Source organism: Chrysochloris asiatica, unplaced genomic scaffold, assembly GCF_000296735.1.
Source record: "Chrysochloris asiatica unplaced genomic scaffold, ChrAsi1.0 scaffold00020, whole genome shotgun sequence".
NCBI lineage: Eukaryota > Metazoa > Chordata > Mammalia > Afrosoricida > Chrysochloridae > Chrysochloris > Chrysochloris asiatica.
In genome coordinates, this window is record NW_006408538.1 from 754,172 (window position 1) to 767,357 (window position 13,186).

The following is a 13,186-nucleotide window of genomic DNA, read 5'->3' on the forward strand; positions in this document are numbered from 1 at the left end:
GATATGGTCCAAGTACTGTGAAAGCAGGAAAGGGAAGAATTATTAGTAAGGATTATGGGTTTAATGATACAAAAGGGAAAAATTCAGTGTGCATTTTCTAGACATAGAATCTTGAGGATAGATTTTCACTTGGGAAAAATTCAGAAGTAGATGATGAACACATGGTTAATACAAACACAAACAAAAAACCTAGATGCCAATTATCTCATAATTCTAGAGCGTCACCTGAGACCACTTTCTTACATAAGAAGAAAAAAGTGTTTGAATTTCCACTTTCTCCTTGGAATCTGCTGATCCTAAGGCGAGGCTAGAGAGAACGTGAGCAGGATTCCAGCTTAGGCTTCCTTTTAGAGAATGTTCTTGGGAAGTGGCCAAGGGGGAAGACTAGTAGCCCAAAGGGTCTTCCCATCACTGCTTACCATGGGTTGCTGCACAGAAAGAGTTGGAAAATCCAGATTTTTACCTTGTAACAGCAGACAGCCATCCGTGTAAGAGCCGTACCCGGACTTTTGACCTGATTTTTTAGGGGACAAAAAGGGGGCTGTTTTCTGAGACCAAACATCAGAGGACCTAATTGGTTGCTACTATATATGGCTTGACCACACAAGAGACATCCTAAACAACCTCGAATTTCTTACGATGTCAGGCTTATACCTCCTAACCGTAACTCCATATGAATGTTTATGGTCATAAAACCTTCATGCATTGGGAAAGGACCGGTGATGGCCAATACCAAATAAATAAATTTATACGAAATCATAAACACTTTCTCATAGTAATTATCTTCCATTACTAGTGTGGAGTCCTAGGGTGGTGCTGTGGGATACAGCACTGGACCCAAAGGTCATTTGAACCAGAAGGTGGGTGGTTCAAACTCATTAGCCGCTCCTTAGTAACCCTATGCAGAGCAACCAACTCGAAAATAAGAGCTATTAGTGAATTCAGCTGGGTTTCCATTCACTGTCGGGCCTAATATGCAAATATAGGCATTTACAGTATAAATTTTCACAGTGAAATCATTATACTATTGCTTCTCTCTATGGTTTGTGAGCTAATTTTAAAAGGGAGAATTCCATCCAAACCAATATTGCATAAATACACTGAGTCAACTCTACATTGGTGAGGAAAGAAGTCCAAGAGAGGCCCGAGAAAGAGTCCAAAAAGCTGAAAAGAAACTGATTTGATCAGTGATTATTGGTGGTAGAATAACCATATGCTTAAATGATATCTTAAAATAATAGCTCATTTATAAACTGCCTTCACCAAATTTTATATTGATCCATTCTACTTCCTCTCACTATCCTTTCTCACAAACTGGCAAATGGTTAAAAGATAGCCTTCAGAAGGAAAGCATACAATTTGTTGACAGTAATTATTCGCTCTTGAGTGATAGGGAGGCTCACTCGAAGATTTTCAGAGCCTCAAGTTAAGATTGGATCCATTATTTTAGAAAATATTTGTCTCCTTCTAAGACACTGTGGGAGATCTTAAGTGAACAAGATTTTTTTTTTTTTTTAATGCAAAGAAAGGCACATGCTACTATTATGAAGCTGTATTACTCAACTATGTCTAGTGTGTCATTCATGAAAAGCACTAAACTGATAACAGTAAAGGTTGGTGGTTCAAACCTACCAACTGCTCCTCAGAAACCCTATATAGGGTCACTATGAGTCAGAACCAACTTAACAACAATATCCATTACCAGTCATAGTTTCCGTTTAAAAATTTTCTTTGAGACCATTTTTAGATACACAAAAACATTTCAGTACAAGGAAGTAGTAATTAGTTCTATCTTTGTTGTTGTTGATTGCCATGGAGTCAGTTGCAACCACAGTGACCCTGTATAGGGTTTCCAAGGAGTGTCTGGTGGGTTTAAACTGCCAACTTTGCAGTTAGCAGTCCAGTGCTAATCCTACAACATAACACAGGACTCCAGTTCTATCTTTGAATGTTTTTCAAGCTATTGACAAGAAATAAGATAATTGCCAATTTAAATGTAAGAATTATTCAAAATGATACTTGTAACTTTAAAGTATACACACACACCTCATTTTAGGCTTGGGATTGCGTGTCTTCAACTTTCAAACAGCATGCTTTTCTGACACAGGGCTGAGCTCCAAGACGGAGTCAGATGCTTATGGACTGTAAATTATTCAAAAGGAACAGATGTACTGTCCTCCTTCCATAGGAAGACTAGGTTGGGAATCAGCCAGTGGAAAATGGCTTAAGAAATGAATGAAAAGTATGATCAAACACTATGTTGTATTTACACTCTTTACCCTCACCATTAGTGCTAAAACTTTACGTAACTTTGAGCCCTTTGCCACAGAAGGATAGGATCAGGGACTTCAACTGAAATGAGAAGATACTGGCTACCCAGGGAACCTACCTTTTGCTCTGACCCACTGGACCCCTCTTCTTCATGAAGGTTGAGCCGTGGCTTGCCCTCTGCAGGAGAAGTCCTACTCATCTTTTTCATACTGACAGGCACACAGGGTTTAGGTTCTTCTATGACAAACTTGCTGGTTTCTTCCAGAGATTTCTGATATGCTGCTAGTGGGGATACTGGCTCCTCAACACGACCAGATCCGTGGGTTTTTGGTTTCAGAGTTTCCTTAGCACTCTGTTTTCCAATATCATTTTGGGATTCTGAAAAGTAAGATTTTGTCTTTGCTTCTGAAGTGACTTCTGCATGACTTCCATTTGCTTCAAATTTTCCAGGTTCTCCTTTGAGATATGAGGTAATGGGATCCCTACATTGGTCAGGGCTACAAAAGATAAAAGGCACAAATTTACAATGGTAACACATGAAAGCATGATTGTTAACCTCCAGTCAACTACTTCTAAAGGCATAAAACTGAAAGGCAGAGAAAAATCTGGTCACTCAAGTTTCAAATTGTGAAGGACTAGTAAGTGTGGTGCTAGAAATCCCCCAAACCCCAGGCACTTACTGCCATCTTTCATTTTTTTAATCACAGAAGTTCATGAATGTTACCTACCTCAAGATCCAAAGTCATCAATCTGGTATGCAACTATATGTTCATAGTCAGGTAATTTAAACATCAAAAGTAAAGCTGTTTGTTTCCTTGTCAATAGGCCTTTTCATACACTTTGTGTAGAATTAACTGATACCTCTACTTTATTTTAGAAGGAGTTTTATAAACTCCTCCTGATGGAATTTTTATTGAGCTAGAAGTTTTATCAGTGGTATTAAACTGTTACATATAGTTATGAAATAACTTCTGTTACTGAGAGACTATATGTGGACCATTTAGTAGCTGTTGTTTTCAAATCTACAAGATTGCTTGAAGTAAATAAGAGTTTTATTTTTAAAGATGATTAAAGTGATATTTTTGGATCTCGGAAATGCATTTTTGGATCTCGGAAATGCATTCAGAGTCACAAACTCTATACTTGATGGTGGTGTGATTGAAACAACTGTCTGGAACCTCCAGGTTTCCAGGACTCTTAATAATAGGCCCACAATAGTAGCACATTGTATAAAAAACAAACTATATTCAGAATCAGAATTACTGTGGTTATAAACACATTTCTATCATGGTAATATTCACTGGTATAAAGAAGTATATATCCTATGCATTTCTGATCATGCAAAATAATAATTCACTAAGAAAACCAGGTAGGATATGTAAAATATGAACAGTATTTTCTTTACATAGGCTGGAGGGTTAGTTAGATGACTTTCCTTTTTTGCTTCTGTGCATTTTCTACACCAGGAGAATTCTTAAAATGTGCATAGAAGGGCAACACCACCATTTTTATGGTGCTGCTGATTTTGCGATTGTATGCTTAACATACAGTCAGGAAACATGGAAATGTTTGTATTCCTGAAGGACTTGGTCTTTCACGTGAAAAAAAGAATACACTAAAAGGCAAGTATACATCATTGGTATGTATGTTTGTGCATTTTCAAGCTCTCAGCAGCTTCGAGAATGATATGTGAGTTTATAATAACTTTCTCTCTCTAGATTAGCATAATAAATTGTTAAAACTTGAATCACCCCCAAATGGCAAAGCAATTTCTAAAATGAAGCATTGCTTAAACAGGAATATATTTAAAACAAACTAGTAACATATAAGCCTGTGTTTCATGTTCATTTTTTTTTTTTTACATAGGGCCATACCTGTCATCCATTCGGTTTAGTAACCCACCAGTTATTCTTCGAGCTTGAGCAGGGGATTCTAGGTTTCCACTTGATGTCTCATTCTGCCAACCTGCAAGTGAAGATATTTCCCGTTCTGCTTGCTGAACACGTTTAAGAATAGCCTGTACTTTTTCTTCTGTCATCTCCTCAGACTCAACTCCTTCTTCAAGTTGAATGTCCTCAAACAGACATTTGAATTTTTCTTCTGTCATCTCCTCATCACGACCAGATTTTTCTTTCTCCTGTTGCTCAGAGATCACTCCTAGTTTTTTAGTCTGTTTCAGTGACTCTGCGGGCTTAACATCTTTTGGGACCCCAGCCAAACTTCCAATGTATTGAGGATACTCACTCAGATACACATCCTCCAACTGGCTCTCATCTACATCCATTGCTCCAGGCATTTCTGTTAAAGGCAATGAATCTTCCAGTTTGCTGTCTTCTAAGGAAGTGTCTTCTGCTGTTACAACTGGAGGTCCATCTGCTGTGAGCTCTAGGTTGCCCTGGGAAGGCACTAGCCCGTCACTCAGTCTACTAGGGGTCCTAAAGGGAGACTCTAGGCTAGAGATATCACTAAAATAATCATCTTGCTGGAAAGGGGTGGGTGGTGTGTAGTGTAACCCTGTGGGAGTTTCCAGTTCCACTTGAAGGGAAGGATAACCTACGGAAGACAGTACATTTGGACTAACTGGTTTGAAATAGAGAACATCAAACAAAACATATGGAATGACTAAAATTATAGCAAGTATGGAAATGCATGATGAATTACAGGTTAATGTTGACAGACTTATTGGTTTAGTTCAATTAAATGTAATACAATGAAATTAAAAAACCTAGTGCAAACTACAATAAAATAAAATACCAATTAAGATCTGATTGCTTCTACCAATTTTGTAATTTCAATAAAACGACTGATTTATTCCACTATAAAGTTAGTTGTTATCATTTAAGATGTATATAGAACATCGTCAAATTTATTAGTTTCCTACTTTTAGCATTGATACTTATATTATGATATAACAAATGCAGCAAACCACAAGAAACCAAGTTTTGGAAATAATTACTCATGACTAATTCAAGAAGCTGTACATATTAGCAACGCAACCCAACAGTAATTCTTATGTCACATTAAATTTACAGTAAAGTATGGGTGAATTTAATCTTTGGAAAGAAATGATAATTAGATTTTAAAGCAGTAGCACTGGGGTAAAAATATAAAAAGATGGTAGGAAAAAGATTTTAAAGCTGAGACAAAGCAAAAAGAAATTTTTACATGACATAATGTGACAGAGATGAAAAGGTTGTAGTGTCTTGAAATAGGTGATAAAGTTCCAGTCAGAACCACAAATTAAATAAGATGAAGCGAATGATGCACAAGAGACAAAGGAGAAACTCCCTTGGCTAAGTGAGCACAGGGGAGGAGTTGTGGTAGTGCAGCAGATTAGGAGTCTGGCTGCAAACCTCAAGGTCAGCAGTTCGAAACTACCAGCGGTTCCACAGGAGAAAGATGAGGCTTTCTGCTCCCATAAAGATTTACAACCTTGGTAACCCTATGCAGAGAGGTTATGAGTTGGAACTGACTCCACGGCACACCACCAACCACCACAGGTAACATTCTTGAGACTGATAAGCACTCGATTACTTGGTAACTATACAATGGGGGTGGAGGGAGTAGTATCCTTGTTTAATACAATGCTATATGGGCTAGGGAAGTACGTTTCTGCTTCAGCACAGACAAAAGGCAACAAGGATCTGGTCATGGTGAGGAAAGGAACTTCATAAAGGAGAGACAGGGGCTAAAGATAAAAGCAACGGAGCAAAATTTCTCAATCACTGGCTTAAAACTAATGGCTGATTCACCATCCATCAAACACAAATACCAACTTTATTTTTTGTTGTAAACTGAAACTATTGTAAGTAAGTGAGCACTTTTTCAGATATTGTCTTCTACAAACCAGTTTGTTGAAAAGTTGGCTAAAGTTACCTGAAGTTTACAGTTACTAATCTGTATAAGTAAAATTTACTACATATACACATTCCTAAGTTTCCCTAAGTGAATAGTAAATACACAGGGGCTGCAGAAAGTTGTGGGAGAATTCCATTATTTTGTTCTTCATGAACTTTTAGAAACCCCTTCATAGTATGGTTTAAGCAGCAACAATGTGCTTATGAGTTTGTTTTGATAATATTCATAGTTTCAAAACTTAAAATTAGCTGCAACTCTCTCGAGTCCATTGAATTCTTTCCTTGCTTTCTGGTGACCTTTTTTATTAGAAAATAATTTCCCAATAAAATCTATAAGCTATTTGTTGCTGTTGTTAAGTGCCATCTAGTTGGTTCTGACTCATAGAGACCCAGTATAGGGTCTCTGAGGAGCAGTTGGTGAGCTTGAATCACCAACTTTGTGGTTCAAAACAACCAAGTCCAGTGCATTAACCTGAAGCCTCACACTAGGACACCTATAAGCTAGTAGCAAGAATTCTGAATTTGATATAATACTAGCCTATATTGATGTAGTGCAAAAATAGTTTGGATACCAATAAATGGCCTCATATATAACACAAAGGGTCCTGGTATGACGCTGTGGGATATAGCACTGCACTTCAAGGTTAATTTGAGTCACAAGGTTGGCGGTTTCAAACTCACCGACCTGTTCCTTGGAAATCCTATACAAGGTAGCTATAAACCATAACCAACATGCTGGCACTTGAAAACATCAATAATAAGATCCTGCAAAGAGTATTTGTTTCAAGGCTCTGTGGTATTTGCTGCTGTTAAATACTGCTGAGTTTGGTTATGACTCGTAGCGTCCCTGTACCAGATTTCCTGTGAGCAGCTGGTGGGTTTGAACCACCTACCTTGTTGTTTGCTGTCCAGTGCTTATCCTACATTGCCACATGTGTTATTTAGTAAGCTTAAAAAGAGACCATGGTCGACATATAACCCAGTTTACAGTATATGGAAACTAGGCATGCTATAAATTTGAGAAATTGAAATTTTTGCAGATAGCATAAATTAGAAGCTGTTGACTTTTGTAAGTATGACTTGCAGTTTAAAAATGTAAAACTCATTGTATTTTAAAAACTTAGAACAGAAAAATATCCCTTTGCCTCTTTCTGCCTTCACACGATCAACATTTTTCACTCAAAATTGAACATAGGAATACACTTCCAGTTTCCAAGTTAAGACAGGAGCATGTTGAAAAACTATATTATGTATTTCTTAAAAACTTCAATGAAAAAAGCCCCAATTTCCACTTGAAGGACAGGTCCTGGTGTAGCACTGTAAGGTAAGCACTGGACTGCTAAACTCAAGTCACTGGTTGATGGCACTTAACAATATGAGAAAACTGTTGCCTTAGTCACATCTACTCTCACTGAATTAAAAACACTGCTGCCTTTTATATAATAGCTCAAGTAGGATTTTTCTCAAGAATAAACGGTAAAATATGAAGTAAAAATTATGCTGAATAACTAAAGCTCTGATTTGATAGCAACATTTGACTTTTTCAGTCTCACTTTGGTACTTCGTCTCAGAACAATAATTTACCAGTTTACCTTATGAATTTGTAGACTTAAACTTGACCCATGCCTTCCTAACTTGGTGAAGTGGCTCACAATTTGCTTTTTAGCTTTATAAAAACAAAGATCAGTTTTTAAAAAAATTCATGTGCATTATTGCATTTTCGTTTGGCTATAAAAACACTGAAATACCAACTGTTTTAGGTAACATGTTTTTTTATACAACTAAAAGGTCGGCGGTTCAAGCTCACCAGCCACTCCTTGGAAACCCTATACAGAGTCTCTATGGGTCAGGTCAGAACCAACTCAACGGCACTTCACAACAACAACAATAACCACATTTGTATTTTATGTAACAGAATTTACCAGCTTAGCTCTGGTAGCAGTATTTGCAGACTCTAGGAGAGAAAATTCTGTGAAAATTTTAAGGTCAAATAGTCACAATTTAGCATGTTTTAAAGGGACTGCCTTCTACAACTGTACTTTGAAACGTTATCAACTGATGAAATATAAATAGTAAATTCAATTACCATCAACAGAGTCATGGAAAACACTGTTCTCATCTGCAAAACTTCTGGTGCCTGAAATGTTTCCGTAATCAAATATTGGGCCTTCTAGCAGAATGACTATGTCTATTCGATTAATTTTGGTCAAGACAGACGTTAAGGCATCAGCTGAAAAGGAGAAAAAAAAAAAATGTTGAAAACCCAGTTACAAAATTATTTCTTTCTGTAAGCACAATATACACATAAAGACATGATTTTTGTGACCCTTCCAGCATTTTTTAGCTCCTTGCTACTTCAACTCTGCAGTGCCAATGTCTAGTGATCTTAGAATTCTCCCTGCTGCAGGGAGTGCATGCTTACTCTTAAGAATTACTTTGAAAATTTGCATGTAACAACATCAGCATCCATTCCACCGCAGCACAGACTATGGGCCTCTAAATAACTAAACTTTCTTTTTGCTACAAGGAGATCTAATAAACAAACAATTTAGAACAATTTCAAATCCAAAATAGAACATGCTCAAACTCGACACTTAACATTTTAATGACTTACTAAGGTCAGGCTGACACAGGTGAACCCACAACAGCTCGTTCCACATTGTCGTGGGTTGGCATTTGCTATAGTATAGCACCCACCTCCATTCAGAAGAATCAAACAAAACAACACTATCAGAGGGTTTCTGCCACTACAGATGAAGCTGCATAAAACTACCTGGCTGCCTCATGGGATCCTGTCTTTCCTGCTTACCTCCCAGCTCACCTCCCCTATGGCCATTAACAGTAACTTCTGAGTGTCACAAACTCCCCACAATTTAACAGAATTGTTAATGTTTTCATGGTCACTGAACTATAAGAACAACGCAATAAATTCCCATTTTTTGCTTGCTAAAAAGCTTCCAGAAGACAAAACTTTAGAATATCAGCACTACATTAAACAAGCAAAACTTCAAATGGCTTGCCATTACTTTATGATTCCTCTAATTTTCTATATTAAAAATAACAGATAATTCAGGACACTATGTTGATGAACATTAACAGTAAGCTTAACTTAAAAACTGGATATATGCAACTTTGAAATGAAAGGTAATTTCAGCATACTTGTAGCATTTTTTCCATCTCTGGTGACCCATTTTTTTAATAACATGAAGCTCTGAGAAATTAAAGAATTTGGATTTTCCACACGTATTTGATTGATTTCATCCACTGAAAAATTCAATTCCCTTGCCAGTTCTGTGAAAAAGAAAAAGAGAAAGATTTCATATTCTGTGCCTCATCATACATACTTTATAAAAGTAATGTTCACCTGCCACAAACAAAGAAAATTAATCATAAACCCAAGTGCAGCCTTGGACATGAACCCTCCCAGCCTAGATTTCATGGGAAAGTAGTGATCATACACAGGCAGTCCCTTAATCCTTGGGAGAATAAAGAGGATACTGATTGTTATCTTTTCAGTCATCCATATTATCCTCTGCAACTTGAGCAAACTGCACACACTAAAAAGGCAGGGGTACAGAGTTCGTAAATATGGCACAAGAAGTAGGGCTTGCCTTAGGTAATTGTCATCTACTAATGCATTGTGATCCACATCAGTATAAGACATATGCTATGGGTTCATGCGTTGGACTGCGAGGTTGGTGGTTCAAGCTCACCAGCCACTCCTTGGAAATGCTTCCAAGGTTGCTATGACTTGGAATCAATAAAACAGCAATTAACAACAACTATGTTATTATCCATCAAAAACGAGATCAGAGATTACTCAGTGTAACAGCAAACTATGAACGTTAAGATGTTAACAGTGGTTCTGAGGAACAGATTTAAATTTTGTTCTTTTATATGTTTAATTTCCCTAATATTTTTTGTTGAGAATACAGTAATTCTAATTAGAAAATCTAATTTTTTTTTTTTTAAGTTCGTCTTGTAAAGACCTCATGATCAAATTGCATCCATTGTGTGACGTCTCAATCAAGATCAAAGACACACAATCACTAGCAATTTGTGGCACCATAGGATAAACTCTCAACCTCAATGTCAGTTTGAACCACAAGCGTGGCAGTTCAAACTCAACACCGGCTCTTCAGAAACCCTATGCAGGGACACTATGAGTCGGAACCGAATCAACTCAACAGCACTGAACAACAACAACAACAAATTAAATTTTAATTTAGTTCACAGGCTGAGCGTGCAAGTAAGACTAGGGTAATGGATCAGAGTTGAAATAAAGGAATCCAAGGGTAATGCTGCTAAAAATAGTTTCATATTTGGTTATTCTTATGCTATCTCTTCTCAGAATATTTACTTTAAGAATGTAACAAGCTAATAACTGCACTTGCTTAGCACAAAACATGCAAAGTTATGGGCATATATTATTGCAAAAATCAATGTTCTGCTACATTTTTCAGATTACAATGTACAATGCTAATGTCATTAATTTTAGTGTGTTAGCAAATATTTACATGTAATGAGCTATTATTAACTCTCAGCCACCTGCAAAGGATAACCCAGATCACCTGTCTTTTCTTTTAAAACTTTTTACTGTGAATTGGAAGTTTCCAGACAAGATCATCAATTTTACATTCAACAAATCATATACTTTCTTTCACTCGTCTTTTCACAGCTGGAGTAGGTTCCAGGGCTTTAGCAAAGTACTTGAGAACAGTGCTGGGTAGAAAGAGTATTGTTAAGCGTCATCGAGTCGGTTACGACCCATAGCGACCCCGTATAGAGTTTCCGAGGAGCAGCTGGTGAGCTGGAACCGCCAACCTTGCAGTTCAAATGGCTTTGCAGTCTGGCGCATTAACCCACAGCACCACACTAGGACTTCAGAAAAAGAGTGGGGACTTTGATAAGTGTTTGATGAGCAAGGGAGCAGGGAAGAACTAAGGACATTCAGAGGAAAAAGAACTGTAGTAATTAGCTTCTGATTACCTAGTTTCATTGTCTCCCTCTTAATACTGTCGATAATTGCTTACCCAAATAGAGAATGTATATTGCTGATGGCATGCAAGGTGACTGCAGATGTGGCAGGAAATAGCATGATTCTAGATGATGTGGTTTTGAGTGGACACTAAAAAATACGCACTCTGCCTGTCATAAAATTTCTGAGATTCATGTGAGACGGGACTTTGGGGCCTGTTAATATCAAAACTAAAAGAGAATTGTCTCAGTAATGCAGAACCTCATTATTATTTAATGAAATAAAATCAAGCCAAATACTCATTTTCTAGGAGCTCTGGTAGCGTAGTGGTTACGGGTTGGGCTGCTAACTACGAGGTCAACAGTTTGAAACTACCAGCTGCTCTACATGAGAAAGATGGACAGTCTGCTCCCGTAAAGATTTCCAGCCTTGGAAATCCTATATAGGGTTGCTATGAGTCAGAACCAACTCCATGGCACATCACCAACCAACCAGTTCATTTTCTATACATTGGCCCTGTGAGAATTGTTTCAGCCAATTCACAGAAGAGCACATCTATGTTTGGAAATTGAACATATTTTTTATTTTAATTCAAAATTTAAGCTTACTACCATTCTTTTATTTTCTTGTTTATATTATTGTTACAAATAATCACGCTTTCCGTTAGCAAAGTAACATGGGGCTTTTTTATGAAATATCAGCAGTATTCAGTTTATGAAAGTCAGACTTATGGACAGTTCTCATGAGGAGGCTTCAAAAACTTATTGGTAAATGGAGTTAAAATATCATGGGATTTCTCCATGAATTATCTGAAATCCCTTTATAGTTTCCCTTTAGTGCAGGACTCTGAACCAGTTCTGTCATGGCTGATGAAACAGGAATAGACCATAAGTTTTACACTTTGGGTGATACACTGTTGTAAGTACAGTGGGCAACATCATGATCGAAAGTCATTCAAATGGAAAACTCAGAAAAGCCTTGTGAGCCCTTTCAGGATCCTGATGGGTGAGAATGAATTACTGGCAGAACTGTGGAGAGCCACACATCAGGGCAACAGGGTTGGCTGCTATGATTGAGTGAGGCACCGCCATCTTTGAAGCCCTGCTTTCATGCGTTGTATATCTGCCCTTACTTTGCAGATTGAACCAACTCCTATCCTGTTGTTGTTGTTATGTGCCATGGAGTCAATTCCGACTCATAGTGACCCTGTACAGGGTTTCCGAGGCTATAAATCTTTATGGGAGCAGAAAGCCTCATCTTTCTCCCATGGAACAACTGGTAGTTTCCAACTGCTGACCTTGTGGTTCGCAACCCGATTCATAACCACTATGCTACCAGAGCTCCTTAACTCCTATCCTACTCGCAACAAATTCTTCATCACAATCACCTTAACTTGCTGCATGTGTAGCTTTTACTCAATGTAAAGGCTTGAACTTTTTTTATCGTCATCGTTGTTAAGTGTCATTGAGTCGATTCTGACTCAGAGACCCTGTATAGGATTTCTGAAGAGTGGCTGGTGAGTTTGAAACATCGACCTTGGCATCCCAGTGCTTATCCTACAGTGCCACACCATAAGCATTTGTTCCTACTGACCTATGGATTCTTAAAGACACAGAAATTAATTTCATTTGTATCCAGGGACTGCTTATAAATCTTTGAGTGCAGAAGTGAGTTCATTTAAAGAAAACTATCAGATAAATGTCCTGGTGTGGCACTGTGGGTTAATGCGCCAGACTGCAGAGCTCTTTGAACTGCTACGTCGGTGGTTCAAGCTCACCAGCTGCTCCTTGGAAACCCTATACAGGGTCGCTATGGGTCGGAATCGACTCGAGGGCATTTAACAACAATATCAGATAAATAGGAGTCCTGGTGTAGCACTGCTTGTTAATGCACTGGACTGCACTGCTAGCTAGAACTGTAAGGTCAGCCGTTCATGCTCACCAGGTGTCACATGAGGTGCTGGTTGAAAACCTTATAAAGGGTCATGATGAGTTGGAACCGATTTGATGGCACCTAACAACAATAACAAATCCAATAAGCATAAAGAGTTTATTCACATGTATCACAAAAATGTGAAGAT

At 37.8% G+C, this 13,186-nt stretch overlaps 1 protein-coding gene across 1 annotated transcript in view; it reads right to left on the minus strand.

Moving 5' to 3' along the window:
* Nucleotides 1-13,186, minus strand: part of ANK3 (ankyrin 3, node of Ranvier (ankyrin G)) — a 393,472-nt gene that overhangs the window by 9,811 nt on the left and 370,475 nt on the right. The window contains exons 39-43 of the mRNA XM_006837454.1: nt 9,288-9,419; nt 8,215-8,358; nt 4,146-4,236; nt 2,390-2,768; nt 464-514 (exon numbers count right to left, since the gene is read on the minus strand). Of these exons, the coding sequence (XP_006837517.1) occupies nt 464-514; nt 2,390-2,768; nt 4,146-4,236; nt 8,215-8,358; nt 9,288-9,419 (797 nt within the window). The remainder of the gene's footprint in view (nt 1-463; nt 515-2,389; nt 2,769-4,145; nt 4,237-8,214; nt 8,359-9,287; nt 9,420-13,186) is intronic.